Below are 14,801 nucleotides of genomic sequence, written 5' to 3' on the forward strand. Positions count from 1 at the left end.
TCTTTTTCCATTGGAGACGAAGAAACTCTCCTTGACATCTCTTAGTCTCCATGTCTTAATTTCTTAAAAGGGTCAGAGCAGGTAAGAAATTCCGTAGCTTTGCCCCTCTACTGTTCAGTGGCAGGGACAGGGTTGGAACCTAAGAACCTGTTTGGGGCCTGCTCTCTCTACCCACTTTGGACCCTTACCAAAAAAAGCTGAGTCAAAGGTGGACTGTTGAGGTCATGTTTATTGAACCATAATTTGTGCTGTGCACTGGGCACAGCCAATTCAAGTCTGTCCATTCCAACTCCAGCCCATTCCAGTCTGTCCATCCCAACTCCAGCCCATTCAAGTCTGTCCATCCCAACTCCAAGGTACTTTCTGTGTCGCAGCCTTGCTGTAGAGGTGGACATTTCTGCTCTGTGGGAGGGTATCTTCAGTTTCCTGAGAGCTCCCCAGCCCATGTCTGGGTAACTCATGGGGACAGGAAGAACAGTGGGCTGGCATGGTTTGCTGAGGGAAGGGGGAGGGGGCAGACTGCTCATCAGGCGCTCTGACTGGGGCCAGGTAGGCGCTCTGACTGGGGCCAGGGAGGGCTGTGAGTGTTAGGCAGGCTGGCTCAGCTTGGGCTTCCCGCATTGTGCAGGGCAGGCCCCTGAGTTTTCTGCAGGCTCCTCACTCACATCAGAGAGTTCAAAGAGGAGTCAACATGCCTCATCCAACTGGATGGTGCCAATCAAAAGACCATGTGCCAATGGTGACTGAAGGAATTCAGGGACTCAGGGGGACCTTCCAGCCCATGTCTGAGGGTTTCATTTTCTGGAGGCCTGACAGGTCTCTTGCTTTTACCTTCCTGGAGGTCACTAATGTAAACACGACATGGGCCAGGGAGGGGAGCAGGCCATACAGGTAGGGAACAATCCTCTGCCCAGAGGCTGGGGGGGAGGGAGGAATGCTGACAGGCAACTAGCAGAGGGACGTTGAGGAAGGGGAGGGCTGGCTCTGGCCGAGGGACAAGCATCCCAGAACTGCCTGCACCTGCCCATGCCAGCAGCGGGCAGAGGGCAGGGCAGGCAGAGCTCTGGGTAGCCTGGGGCCTGGAAGCGTGGGGGAGGGGGGCACAGCAGTGGGAAGAAGTGTGGGCACAGGGTGGTGCACTTGTCCACGGCTCCGGAAGGCCTGTCACTTGCCCACGTGCTGCAGCAGCAGGTCCACAGCCTCCGCAAGGTTGTCCACGTACCCGTCAGCCTTCACTTCCGGATGATGCTCATCGGCAGGCCTGGAAGACAGGACTGCAGCTTAGTCTGGAGGCGGACGGTCCACGTTTGTTATTACTGTGTACTAGAGCCCAGGTAACATCATAGAGAAAAGACATCTGTGTAGGTCCATGTTTTAGAGACTGAAAATCCCACCCGAGTCCCTCGCCCAGGCTTCATGGAGAACGGAAGGACAGTGTCATGGAGGGAGTGTGGTACAAGAGAGTGTTCGGGGGGGTCAGGCTTAAGCTTTAAAAACTCACTACTAAGCAGGTGCTTCTTCCTCTCAGTGCCTGCAAGAACCACCCCCGACCCCTCCTGAAAACAGTAACTCAGTGAGTGTCCCCAAGACCCCAAGTCGTTCAAGGTCCCACCTTGGTCACACTGGGTACCAAGCCTCCATCACACAAGCCCTTGGGGGACAAACCACACTCAAACTTTAGCAGCCAGAGACCCCCGACAATGGCCTCCTGAAGCCACTGCCAGCTGGCCACAGTGAACCTGCCTCCCAGCATGTAGCATGGGCCTGGCTTTACCCCGAAGGAACCTCCGTGCTGTCCGCCCTGTCAGGCAGCCAGGGCTGTGGCTCCCTCTGTGCCCTCCTCTGCCGTCTCTCTAGGGCACACACACACACTCCTGTCTACAGCAGAGTAACCGCTAGCCTTGGCTCCCTTCTTCATCTAGCAGAAGAATCACCCAGGAAGAGCACCCTGATTGGTAAATTGGGGTGCTGGTCTGGTACATGTGCTTTCTGGGAACGGTTAGGGCTATTGACAATCAAAATTCTTCCCTTCCCTGATGCTCTGGGGTGCCATGCGCTGCCCAGTTCTTGGAGGCCCCTGCTGCCTCATAGGGATGCCAGGGGCTCCTGGCAGAGCCATTCTCTGACTGGGATGCTGAGGACTAGGACCTCGCCTAAGCCTTTACCCATTTATCTGGCCGCGCCTGCAGTCTGGCTGGACACTGACCTGGTGCAGAAGCCTGGACACTCAATGTGGTTGAATCTTGAATTCAGAACGACTCTAAGCAGGCAGCAAGACTGGGGAGGGCCCGGGTGGGCTCATCTTCACAGTCCTCTGAAGACGTGTGGGCCTCATCCCAGGCACCATGGGCAGCCTTGCCAGGGAAGTGAGCCAGAGTCTCATCTTGGCCACCAGAAAGCCCCTTCCTTCCCACTGTCCCGGGCTTCATGGCTTCGTGCTGCTAAGCAGTCAAGCAGGGTGTGGCAGGAGGAGGGCTAGCCTCTGCAAACCTCCCACTCGCTGCTAAGGGACATGCTGCTGGGATTACCCGAGGCCTGACTCACACGTCCTCGGCACTGCAACATCCTGCAGTAGACTGTTATTGCACCCTCGAGTCTCCACCCAGCCTGAAGGAAGTGGTTCGGTTGCCTGAGAATAGCTAAAACCCATGGTGTCCTTTTCAGATATTAGATTCTGACAATTCTAGAACACTAGCTTGGAGGTCACATCCTGGAGGGAAGGGGTTTTCCTGCAGCTGCCAAGGCCCTGGACTAGAAGGGACCAGAGGAGCCTCTCTCCACAGGGAAGGGCGATAAGAATAGCCTAGCTCCGTGTTCACGGGCGGGGGTGTGGGTGTGGGGTGGGGGGTGGAGGCTGTGCAGAGAAGGAAAGGAAACAGCCAGGATTTGAGGGTATGATGGACAGCCAGAAGGTCAGGGAGTTCGTGAAAGGGTTCAAGGCCTGAGCTCAGCTTCCACCATTGTGCTGGGGATGACGCAGGGCGTCTCTGCAGCAGCTAGCCCCGGCCCTCAGATCCTGTCTGGAAGTGGGGCAGAAGCGGCTTTGCCAGCCATCTGGCTCACCTGGGGACGACTGTCTGGAATCTGGAGCTTAAGGGCTTACCTGGGAGAGGCCCTCCTCTCTCCCCGCACAGCAGTCCCCGGTGGGTCTCACAGAAGCTGCATGATCGGGTCAGCCTCCACCAGCATGGCTGCCATCCTGCCCTCTGGTGGATTCCTCACAAGGGAAAGGGGGTATTTTCTGGCCAGGCCAGACTGGTTCCTTCCAGCTTGCCCCTGCCCCTCCACTGGATCCACTGGGTTCTCTTCAGTCTGGCCTCCTCCCCCCTCTCTCCTGCAGCCAGGGATGTCCCAGGATGCTCACCTGCTCCGGCCTCTCCCTTGAATAAGACTGCTGAGTGTCTTAAATGCCCGCAGCCCAGACCCTCAGCAGAGTTCCATCCCGTCCCCCTCCCTCCACACGACAGCCACCAGCCTCAGACATTCCCCACACATATAGGCCATCGTCCATGCTAAGTTCCAGAATTCTTCAATCCACCCTTCCTCCCTTCCTTCTTGAGATGGTCTCACAGGCTGCCTTCAAACTTACAGCAATCCTCCTGCATCAACTGTTAACCACTGCCTTTCTTTAGAATGCTCGACCTCCCCCCCCCCCAGACAGGGTTTCTCTGTGTAGCCCTGGCTGTACTGGAACTCACTCTGTAGACCCGGCTGGCCTCAAACTTAGAGGTCCGTCTGCCTCTTCCTCAGAGGCGACCACCACCATGGCCAGGCCTAGAATGCTCTTGAAATTCGCTCTATGGGAACTCCTGCATACCCTTCAAGACTCCGCTCCCATATGCTACCTCTGACCCTCACTGTCTATGCAGTGTGGCGCTCTCTGAGCATACAGAGCTTGTCCCCTGTCCCGCTGTGACGGGACAACACCCTGCTTCTCCACCCGCCAGGGATGGTGCTGCGTGTGCTTCCTAGAGGAGGGGCCGAGTTGCTCACCGTCTTGTCCCCCGAGCAGGGTTGGCCCCCAGCATCACCCAGGAAGTAGCTGTCACCCAGTGAATGAACAAAGGGCTTGGGAGGCGGCGGGGTGCTGCCTGTCATTAGCTATTCCTCCCCCACATGCCCCAGGAGCTGAGTGCAGGGAAGGGCTGGGGAAGGGCAGACACAAGGCGGTTCTGTGCACGCAGCCCACGGGCCAGCTTCACAGGGATGGGCTTTGTACCCAGTGGAGGAAAATGGCACAGGGACCCAAGCAAAGAAGTCCAGCAAGGACAGCCTCCCTCCCGCCACCTCCACCTCCAGGGCACACAGATGACAGGAGCCCGTCGAGGGCCTCCTCAGGGGCAGCGCTGCCAGGGGGTTCGCTCCTGCTCTCTGCCAGTCATGGCCTGCTCCCCAAGAGGCAGGGCAGGGTTCTCATGACTATGCGGGGGAGGGGGCATGCATTCTTGTCCACTGCTTTGGACCAGTTGGGTGGGCTGCCCCTGGTGGCTGAGGCTAGGTCCTGGGGCTGCCCAGGGACAGAGCATTCAGTGACCTGGGAACTGGCATGGGGTAGCGCTGCCAACTTTAGGCCACAGTGACACAGCTGGAGGACAGAGGGTATCACTTCATGGGGCCAGATGCAAAGGGCATTTTTACATCTGAATGTGGGTGGGGAAGGAATCTGAACTACCCGGGAGCCTGGAAACCAGAGACTGGCTCCCACAAAGGCCAGGAGGATGGGGCTGGGAGACCCTACCTCCTCTGGTCTATAAATCCAAGCTGTTCTGGAAGCCCATAGGGGACACCTCTCTACTGGGCATGTATTCAAAGGCTTCCTGCTGTCTACCTGCTGGCTCAGAACACACATGGTCAAGACACAGTTCCCTGGGCTCCAGAGGAGCAGGCAAGAGGCCAGGTCACCTTAAACCCAGCCAGTAGCCAACCCCTGGGCTGCTGGCTGGTACCCGAGGGTCAGTGATCTCCCAGGAGTGTACCTGGGTGGTCTGCATTGGACATAATTCTCAGGCAAATGTTCCTCTTCCTCTGTTTTCTGTTATATAGCACTGGTCCTAGGTTCTGGAGGTGGGTGTGGAAAGTGTGTCCAGAGTTGGGTGTTCCTGCCCTGTCCCTTGGGGAAACACTGGGTTATGAATACTGATTATGAACATACTTATGTGGACATCCTTCCCATGGAGCCCATGTCCTCATTCAGCTGAGGCCTCTCTGGTGTCCACTGCACTTAAGGCCTGGTGGCTGGGAGACATAAAAGGGGTTTATTCCTGTCACAGCCCTTGGAGGGCTGGGCCTGCCTGGTACCTAAGTTTATGGTACCTCCAACCTCGGGCACCAGCAATTGCTCTTGTACCCTTGCAACCCTCGGCCCAAAGCCTGTATCTCCAGCCCTGTCTCTACTTGACACCAGCTGAAGCCACCATGGACAAGGCTTCATCAGGATTCTTCATTGGCCTGGAGCAGTCTGAAGGTTGGCCACACGTCAAGGATGAGGGCCATTACCCAGCTCCAAGCTCCAACAAGAGAGGCTGGCCAATGGCAGGCCTGGAAGAGTCTTCCTGAGGCCCCTACTGAGGTGTCTTAGTTACTGTTCTACTGCTGTAGAGACACCATGACCAAGCAGCATATAAAAGAAAGCATTTTGGGGCTGGAGAGATGGCTCAGTGGTTAAGAGCCCTGACTACTCTTCCAGAGGACCCAGGTTAAATTCCCAGCACCCACATGACAGCTCACAGCTGTCTGTAATTCCAGTTCCAGGGGACCCGACACCCATGGAGATAATAATTATACCAATGGGCATAACTTTTTTTTTTTTTAAAGCATTTAATTGGGGGCTTCCTTATAGTTTCAGAAGGTTAGCCCATGATCACTGTGGGAGAATTCCCACAGAGCTCCACCTGGTCGGCTCCAGAGTGCTAGCACCTCGCCTTAATCCACCTCGTGTTTCTCTTGTTACCCTCCACGTGAATCTTGTCTCGGAGTCTGGCTGACGGTGCAAAGCCTACACAAGTTTGGTTGAAGAACCCGGGACACTGCAGGGATTCTTTAGCGTCAGTTACTCTGCACTTGGCACCCTCCCTTTGGGAAGCTTGCATGAGAGGTGTTGGGGTATGAAGATGAACTTGCTGAAGGATGTAAACTGGAGAACAGTAAAAGGGGTTCTTTGCTAAGCTACAGCGGGCCAGTCTTAGAGACGAATCACCCCTGCAGCCTCTGTCTCTCGACTCTGGGGACCTGTGTGAACCTACGCCAACACCCGGTATACAACAGATCATCGTGGCGGGAAGTATGGCGGCAGGCGTGCAGACATGGTGTGGAAGCAGTAGCTGGAAGCCTACATCTATCTTACCAGCAAGATGGAGGGAAAAAATAGAGACTGGCCTGGCATGGGCTTTGGACACCTCAAACCCCACCCCCAGTGACACACCTCCTCCAACAAAAAGGCCACACCTCCTAATCCTTCCTAAACAGTCCATCAACTGGGAAACCAAATGTTCAGATCTATGAGCCTGTGGGGGCCATTCTCATTCAAATCACCACGTTAGGGCTGTGGCTCCCTGGCCACTGAAGGGAGTGGAGACATCATCTATGGCGGGTACCTCTCTTGCAGTCAGAGTCCTAGTCAACACAGGTGACCAAAATGTTCCATCTCTTGGCAGCCCAACAGAGCAAAAATGTGGCTGGGGTCTGGCCCAGCGCGCTGCCCGATGCTCTGCCATTTTGGCTCTGAAGTGGGAGCATCCCTTCCGCGGACACCCCCAGCAGAAGTGAAGTTCAACTGAAAATGCTGTACACTTGGAGGGCCAACCAGTCCAAGCCCCAACACCTGCGCTTCTCCAGGAAGAGATGGGGCTGAGGAGGAGGGCGGGGCTCCCAGCCAGCCCCTTGCGCAGTGGTGAGGAGCCCCGTCTCCCAACACTGTCCAGATGAGCTCCCGTTCCCATCCATCCCCCTCCCGGGGCTCCAGCTGGCTGTTCTCACTCCACCTCCACCGGGGCAAAAACCCGTCAGCATGTCAGCAGGGCTAAGGGTGGGATGGGGACCTGTGCCCCCGACTGAGACACACCCTTCCTGCATGTGGGCAGCCTATGCTGGAGGCTGGGCGCGCAGCCCAGAGGCAGGAGCGGGGCATGTTGTCTGTCCTAGCCCCATGGCTTCCTGGGGTCCCTGGTGGTCTCAGGCCCATCCATACCTGAAGACCTATGGTGGGACAGGGCTGATCTAACCAAACTCCCCTGAGACAGACAGAGCCTCAGGGACCCAGAGCCTACCCCAAGCTCTCCAACTGGGAGAGAGATCAGAGGTCTCCCCTAGCAGGAGGTGGTGCTTGTCAGGCCAGTTACAAGGGCACTGAGCCCTGGTGGGTAAACTGAGGCAGGGAAAGGTGTTACCAGAGGTCTCGCACATTTTCAAGAGCCACAGACTCAGGCCAGGGTGCTGGCTGTTCATCAGGTATGTGACATCCTGGCCTCTTGCCTGCCCCACTGGGCCCTAGGAAACCTGTGAGTGATTTCTGAGCTGACAGGTAGACAGCAGGAAGCCCTGGTGTGTCTAGTGGAGGGCTGTCCCTTATGGCCTTCAGAGCAACTTGGATTTATAGCAAGAGAAGGCAGGTCTCCCAGCCCCATTCTTCCGGCTTTTGTGGGAGCCAAGCGTGCTGGTGTCTTAGATTCCCCTTAACCCAGACCCAGAGGTACCCTTTGCTTCGTTACCGCTGACCCTGTGATGTGACACACTGGGTTGTGTGTGGGGAGATGACTCGTTAGTCACCATGTGAGCTGCACTCTAGGTCATCAGGTCCTCCACCTGTGTGGGTGCGGACCCTGCAGAACACCCACCGTGAGCTCTGTCCAGCACTCCACGCAAGTGTGGCCAGTGTCTCCAGGGACAAGGAACAAGAGCTCAGGGGCTGGGGACAGCCCAGAGCCCCAGCCGTGACGGCTCTGGGTTGGCAACATTTCAACCTAATCTAGATCAAGGCTCCTCTGAGTGGCCCCTCTGGGAGTTGCTATTGAGTTTGGTGACCTCTGGCTCGCCCTCGATGTCTGTGGCAGGGACACCTCTCCTGCCTTCTACCTTCAGACCAAATCTCAGCTGAAAAGTGTTTGCAGCTTTGACCGTGAGGCGAAGAGAGCCCATAGCTCACAAAAGCTGACAAGATGGAGGTCTGGAAGCCTCTAGGAAGGGCCACCGAGAACAACTTAGAGTCAATAGGACTAGAAACCAAAGTCAGACCTGACGCGCTGGATAGAGCAGGCAGCTGGAAGCAGAAACCGGGCAGGGATTTTGCAAAGGACAATGTTACCTACTGCCTGGGATCACCCTGTGGCCTGGCCTAGTCATGACTTAGTTCAACTGATGACACCTCTCGACCAGGACCCAGCCCATGGAGCCACCTGAACCTACTCCACACAGCGGACAGCTTCCGGTAAGGTTCCCGAATCCCACAGACGGCAGCATATGGTGAGTGTGGGCAGAGCAGGAACCAGCTGTTGGTGTGATGGTGGTCTCCTAGGAGACCTCCTTGAAGTCCCTGGCCATGGCTGGAGTATGAAGGAGGTGTCCTCAATTTGTATGTCTACTGAAGATCTTTAGAGTTTCTGGTTGGTAACTACAGAGTCCTTCAAAACTAAAAGCCAGCCAGGTATGGTGGCACACATCTTTAATCCCAGCACTTGGGAGGCAGAAGCAGGTAGATAGATCTCTGTGTGTTTGAGGCCAGCCTGGTTGACATAGTGAGTTCCAGGCCAGCCAAGGCTGTTATTTCATGAGACCTTGTTTCAAAAACCCAAAACAAACAAAACAAAAACGAGACGCTACAATCCGGCTTCTTGAGCACTTTGGTAGACCCAAGAGTGGACAGAGGCTGTGGGCAGCCACACAAGGAGACAAGGCAAGTGGCTCCTGTTTGTCCCACCTCCACCTGTCCCTAATTCTCACTCGTGTGCCGGGCACCCTTCACTCAAGTGCATTTCCAACCTACCCATGTAAAACTTGGGCTGAGACTCAATCCCCAGGGAACATGCCATGTCCAGCAGGCAGTTTTCCTTGAAGCCTTCCCAGTCTTGGCCTCCTTTCTTAGGGACCCACTCTGTGTCCCTGGCACTCACACCGAGCACCTTTCATCCTTCTAAACTGCATGGTATCAGTCATGGCCCTGCTCTGCCGTCAGTGATCTGCCTTCTCAGGGACACAGGAGATCCTAGAAGGCTGGCTTTGACACCGCGAGTCCTTGGACAAATGGACATTCAGAGCCTTCTCTCTTGGTCTGTGGAAGTGAGCTGAGAAGAGCCCCTCCCGAGGCTGCAGGGGGATGAAATGGCTGGGACGAGGTGTGCCCACAGCAAGTGCTGGACCTAGGTGGATGTGCTGGATGGAGAGAATAAACGGTGGGGCCCAAAGCTGGAGCTTGATCCCAGGTCGAAGACTGATGAAGGCCTGCTGCACTGGGTGGCTGGTCAAATGTGCCTCCACTGCCTGTTGTCTCTCAGCGGGCTCCGGCCAGAGTGGGCAGGGATAGCTTCCAAGCCTTTTGGGAACTCACACTGGACCAGCTACAAGACTTGTAGCCAGGTCTTGAGGCCAACATATTTCAGCGGAAAGCATTTTCCTTAAGGGGCTCTCAACGGAACCATGCAGCTGTAGGCTGGTCACACCAGGGGCTAAGGGTCACAAGGGCGCGATGCCGTTTCTAAGTAAGTCCCTGGCAGCAGATACTCAGGCCCTGCAAAGACCTGTGTAGCTATGCCAGGAGAGAGGTAACAAGGGACTCTGGATTTCCCCTAAGACAGAAAGGGCAGCAACTAATAATACCTCTTGGATCCCCAAGCCAATGAGAAGTGCTGTTCACAAAGTCATTTTGAAAGTCTATCCCGGCCACCTTGTATGTCCGGGACCTGGCAAGAGGACTTGCCCCACATAGCTCCTCTGTCTTCACAGCAGTTAGGGGAGGAGGCACTACTGCCCCATCTTACAGCTGACAAACCAAGGTTCAGAAAGGGTAAGTGGCCTGCCCAGGGTCACAGAGCTGGTGTTGAGAGGTTGGTTTGGCTGGGCTGTGGTGGCGCACGCCTTTAATCCCAGCACTCGGGAGGCAGAGGCAGGCGGAGCTCTGTGAGTTTGAGGCCAGCCTGGGCTACAGAGTAAGTTCCAGGAAAGGCGCAAAGCTACACAGAAAAACACTGTCTCAAAGAACCAAAAAGAGAGGTTGGTTTGGAAACATATGTAGCCTGGTCTAGATCCCATGGGGATCCAGGGCTGAACTGTCAGGTGATGGACAACGGTCACTTGGAGGCCGGCAAAGGCAGGGGCTGGCAGCTGGCTTGGGACAGAGGAACCTCTAACAGCTGTTCATGTTTTGATGAAAACACGGTAAGCACCTGGTATGTGTGTTTGGCTTTAAACAAGTTGGTCCCACCCCTTGCCGAGTACAACAGCTGAGTCCCTGAGTGATCAGGGCCTCTCAGAAAAGCCACTCTGCCCTCTCAAGCTGGCTTCCTGAGGCTATACCCCTAAGCTCCGAGTCTCCACGGGGTGCCAGGATCGCAAAGGCATGGAGAAGGGGCATCCTTGCTGGTCTTGCAGCTGGCTGGCATCCCTGAATCCTGTCACTTGAGGACCTAGTGCCATGGGCAGACCTCAGTGACTGAGCCAGGGATCCTGTTAGCAGGCCAAAGAGAGGCTTGGCACCCTGGGAGAGGGGACTAATACTCCTGAAAACAACTTTCCCAGAGTACCAGGAGGGCAGGGTGGTGCTTCCACTTGGAACCTCTGTCCTGATCTCTCTGTTCCCAGTGAGCACCCCCCCCCCCTTCAGAGTATTTGCTGCTGGAGAGCAGGCTGCTCCCTGGGGGGAGTTCCTGCTCCATGCAAGTGTGACCTGAGCCTAGCAACTGGCTTCCCGACCTTGTGGCTCTCCAGGGACTTCTGGTGGAGCAGCCTCTGCCTCTATCACACCTGCTCACTGACGAGTATTAAACTGGGAGTCCAGGTGCCGAGAGTACCCGAGGGGGACACAGGCCACAGGAGCCACCAGGCAATATCGGCAACAGCATGCTCCAAAAGCCTCGGCCAAACGCCACCCTGAGTGAGCTGCCCCTCTGAAGCGCATTAATACAGTGCATTAATAACTAAGGATGCCTATGAGTGATGGGCTGAGCCAGCATTAGATGGGAGGACAGACTGCCTGTGACTCCACCCTATCCAGGGGCAGGAGGGCTCACCCTGTTCATTCCAGATACACCAGCATCTCTGATGGAGAGACACTGGCCTGAGTATGCGGATCCATGGAAGGCCTGGGTATTTCTGCTAAGAGTTAATTCTAAAGCAACATGGAGTTTGGTCTGTGGCAAGTTCTCGGTAAATCCTTGCTGAATTAAAAGACAAACGCTCTAAGGAATTCCAAGGACGCTTAGAGCAGCTGTGCCCTGCAGTCCACAGTAAAGAGAGTACTCCCCTGCAGGAAAGTAAGTCCAGTGTGGTGTTTCTGCTTGGTAGGATACTACACAACTCTGAAGAGGAGTCAGGATGAGTAGACAAGAGTTAAATATTACAGGGCCACAGTTACAAAGATTGGGAAATTAACAATTGTCCCAGTGAGGCCATGGTGAAGGCACACTTAAGCTGCTTGGAGGTGGCTTAGGAAAGCACACGATGAGGACAACAGTGATTCTATTCTACACTGCCACGTCTCCCCAGAACCAGTATCAGGCTGCAGAGTGATAGCTGTGGATGATTGATTGATAAATAAAACACTGATTGGCCAGTAGCCAGGCAGGAAGTATAGGCAGGACTAGCAGAGAGGAGAATTGAGAGAACAGGAAGGCGGAGAGGAGGAGACGCCAGCCTGCCATCCAGGGAGCATCATGTAGAGGCAGCAGGTAAAGCCACGGAACATGTGGCGATATATGTATTAACAGAAATGGGCTTAGTATAAGAGTAAGAGCTAGACAATGGTAGGCCTGAGCTAATGGCCAAGCAGTTTAAATAATATAAGCATCTGTATGTTTACTTTCTAAGTGGGCTAAGGAACTGCTGGGGCTTGGCGGGACCCAGAGAGAAAAACTCTAGCTACAAGTGATGATGATGATGACAGAGATCTGCCTGCCTCTGCCTCCTGGGTACTAGGCGTCAAGGCGTGTGCTACCACACTTAGCAAGTTTATTCTTTAGCCTCAACCAGGACCAGGGCAGTCCCTTCTGAACCTGTGGCTTGACAACCACGGGAGGAACAAGACTGGCTAGTGCTGGCCCTGAGGGCAAATACGTGCCTGGGTACAACAGATGCCATGTGCTCTGCAGACCACATCCAATTGTTGCAGACAGGGCCAGGCCAGGTAACCCCGAGGCGGACATAGATCAAGTACCCAATGTGAAAATATCTGATTTGTGACCCAAGGGGTTGCGACCCACAGGTTGAGAACTTTAGAGCTTTAGAGGCTTCAGGTCAAAGAGCCAGCATGGGGGGACACTGGTCCCAGCCTAGCCCTGATGCTGGAAATAACCAGAGGGAAAATCTGTCAAGCCCCCAAACCTGACAGGGTCTCTATGGTGCAGCCCCCTAGCTTCTAAGTGAGGAACCTTAGGCCAAGAGAGGACAGATATGTTGAAGAAGACTGTACCCGAGAGGTCAGAGCCAGCCCTTGGGCACATGAGCCTCTCTGCCACCCCTAGGTGAGCGCCTGAATAGGAAGGGTGCCTCTATGCCTTCCCTAGCTACTCTCCTGGACACATGGGAGGCTGGGCAGACCAGTGCAGTTTACCTTCATGCCTCTGTACAGATGAGAAAATTGAAACAACCCCAGAGGGACCAGGGAGGAGGCCAGCATCCTACCCATATTTACTTAACACCTCCTGTACCGGGCTCCCCGAAAAGCTAACTAAACCACCTCCTTAATCACAGGCCAGAAAAGTCAGCTCGTAAATCAGCGGAGCAGTAGGGTGAGGGGCCATTCAGCTTGGGCTGGGAAGCCAGCCCGCCTGAGGTGGTGTGCCCCACACTGGGCCAATTGTGTCCATGGGGGACCCTGTCCAAGCTGCCTGGGCTCCTGGCGGGCTGCCTGGACGGCTCCTGGACAGAATCTTGTTTTCTCCAGTTTTCGTCCCTGACCAGGAGGCTGAGCCGCTCGGAGGAGCATTTACTCAATGTGGCTTTGCCCCTCTCAAAGGCCTGCCTGCCATCCCACTGTGCCTAGGAAGCCAGAGGCCAGGCCAAAGGAGGCTGAGATCTCCTCCTGTCACCCGCTGCTTGCCGTGAGTGGATGGTGGCAGCAGCGGGACTCTGTGACCCTCAGAAGGGTGCCGGGGTGCGGGGTGGGGGGTGGGGGGGAGACTGCACGAGGGGTTGGTGACAACAGGCTGGAGATTCTAGGTTGAGCTTTTTCCTGAGTTTGGAGAAGGCCCCAGAGACTAGCTTCCGCTTACCCCCCTCTGCAGCTCCCCTCCAGGGGTCTCACAAGGGAAGCCCCTCGTTAGCTTTCAGTTTGGTGTATTAGGGATCGGCTCTGCTCGGCTACGAGGATGGGCAAGGCTTGTTGGGGGCTGGGTGACAAGGGGAATGGGACACCTTCGTTAGCGTGACCTGGGGGTGATCCCTGGGAAGCAGGCCCAGGGGCACCTCCCGTTCTAGCTCTTCCTAGGAAAGGAATGGTCGCGCCATCTCTCATCCACTCGGGGCCTGCTCTGTGTCAAGTCGGGTCCCGAGCACACTAGCCTCTGAGGCTTTCTGCTGTGGGGTTAACATCCCACAGGGCTTGTTTCCGCTCCCTGCCCACTTTACTTCCTGACTCATTTAATTTGCTTATTCTCCTCTATAAGCGTGTTTGTCTCGGGTGGAGGTGGAGGTGGGGGGGGAGGGAAGCACACACCTGGGGTTGTCTTAAATTGTCCCTAAATGAAGTTCCTCGGAGGGGAAACCCTAGTGTCTAATTGCCTCCAGGGATATTGAGAAGGGATATTAGCCCAAGATCAGAGGTGGGTGGAAAGAGCTGGTTTAGGTGTTTGGTGGAACCCCCGTGGACGCAGACAAAAAGTCATGCCAGTATCAAAGTGGGAGGCAGCTGATCAGGGTGAAGAGGGAAGCTATAGCACCGAGGGCCCCTTAGACAGAAGAATGGAGAGTCTCGAGTCAATGGCGGAGGTGACACCCGGAGAAACTGTAAACCTATCAAACTAGTTGTTGCTGGAGAGGTCATGGACCTAGAAGAGAACAACCTACTTCTGCCATTGTCTTAAACCTGTGTACTTCTTGAATGTATTCTAAATGCTCATCCTTCTGCCCGCAGGGAACGGTAGCTCTCACCCCTCATCAAGGAAGCTTCCTTTTGCAGCAGACAAGAGACAATTACAGAGAGCCACCAGGGTCAAAATGCAGAGAATAGGCGACCACTGCGTGCCCAGACTCAACTGATACATCTCAATGCAGCCCCCATACCTGAGACTCAGGGAACATCACGGAAGAGCGGGTGGAAAGACTGTAAGAGCTGGAGGACCAGAACAGCTACTGCTAGATAGTGTCTTCTAGAGATGGCAGCGAAGCCGTACCCACGAAGTCTCAACAATATAGTTACCCACACTGGACCTGCATCATGACAGCACCAGCTGGCTGGTGAGGGAAGCTTTACAAGGTCCTACCCCTCGATGAAGAGCTACAGGCAGTCAATGGTTCAGAAAAGAAGGATCAGTCATCCCTGCCCACCCCCACCCCGCCCCCGCCGGGATGAGCCCCCCTGATGGGCTATCCAATCCCAAGTGGTCAGCCCTAAACACATACAGAAGAGCAACACTAAGTGACCAGTAGGCTGTGTGTGA

The 14,801-nt window shown here is 55.2% G+C and overlaps 1 protein-coding gene across 2 annotated transcripts in view; it reads right to left on the reverse strand.

Moving 5' to 3' along the window:
- Positions 1-209: 209 nt before the first annotated feature.
- LOC114692653 (phospholysine phosphohistidine inorganic pyrophosphate phosphatase) overlaps positions 210-14,801 on the reverse strand; it is a 100,639-nt gene continuing 86,047 nt past the window's right edge. For both annotated transcript variants that reach the window (XM_028868560.2, XM_028868551.2), the window contains one exon: positions 210-1,261. In XM_028868560.2, the coding sequence (XP_028724393.1) occupies positions 1,250-1,261 (12 nt within the window). In that variant the 3' untranslated portion in view covers positions 210-1,249. The remainder of the gene's footprint in view (positions 1,262-14,801) is intronic.

Source organism: Peromyscus leucopus, chromosome 1, assembly GCF_004664715.2.
Source record: "Peromyscus leucopus breed LL Stock chromosome 1, UCI_PerLeu_2.1, whole genome shotgun sequence".
Classification (NCBI taxonomy): Eukaryota; Metazoa; Chordata; class Mammalia; order Rodentia; family Cricetidae; genus Peromyscus; species Peromyscus leucopus.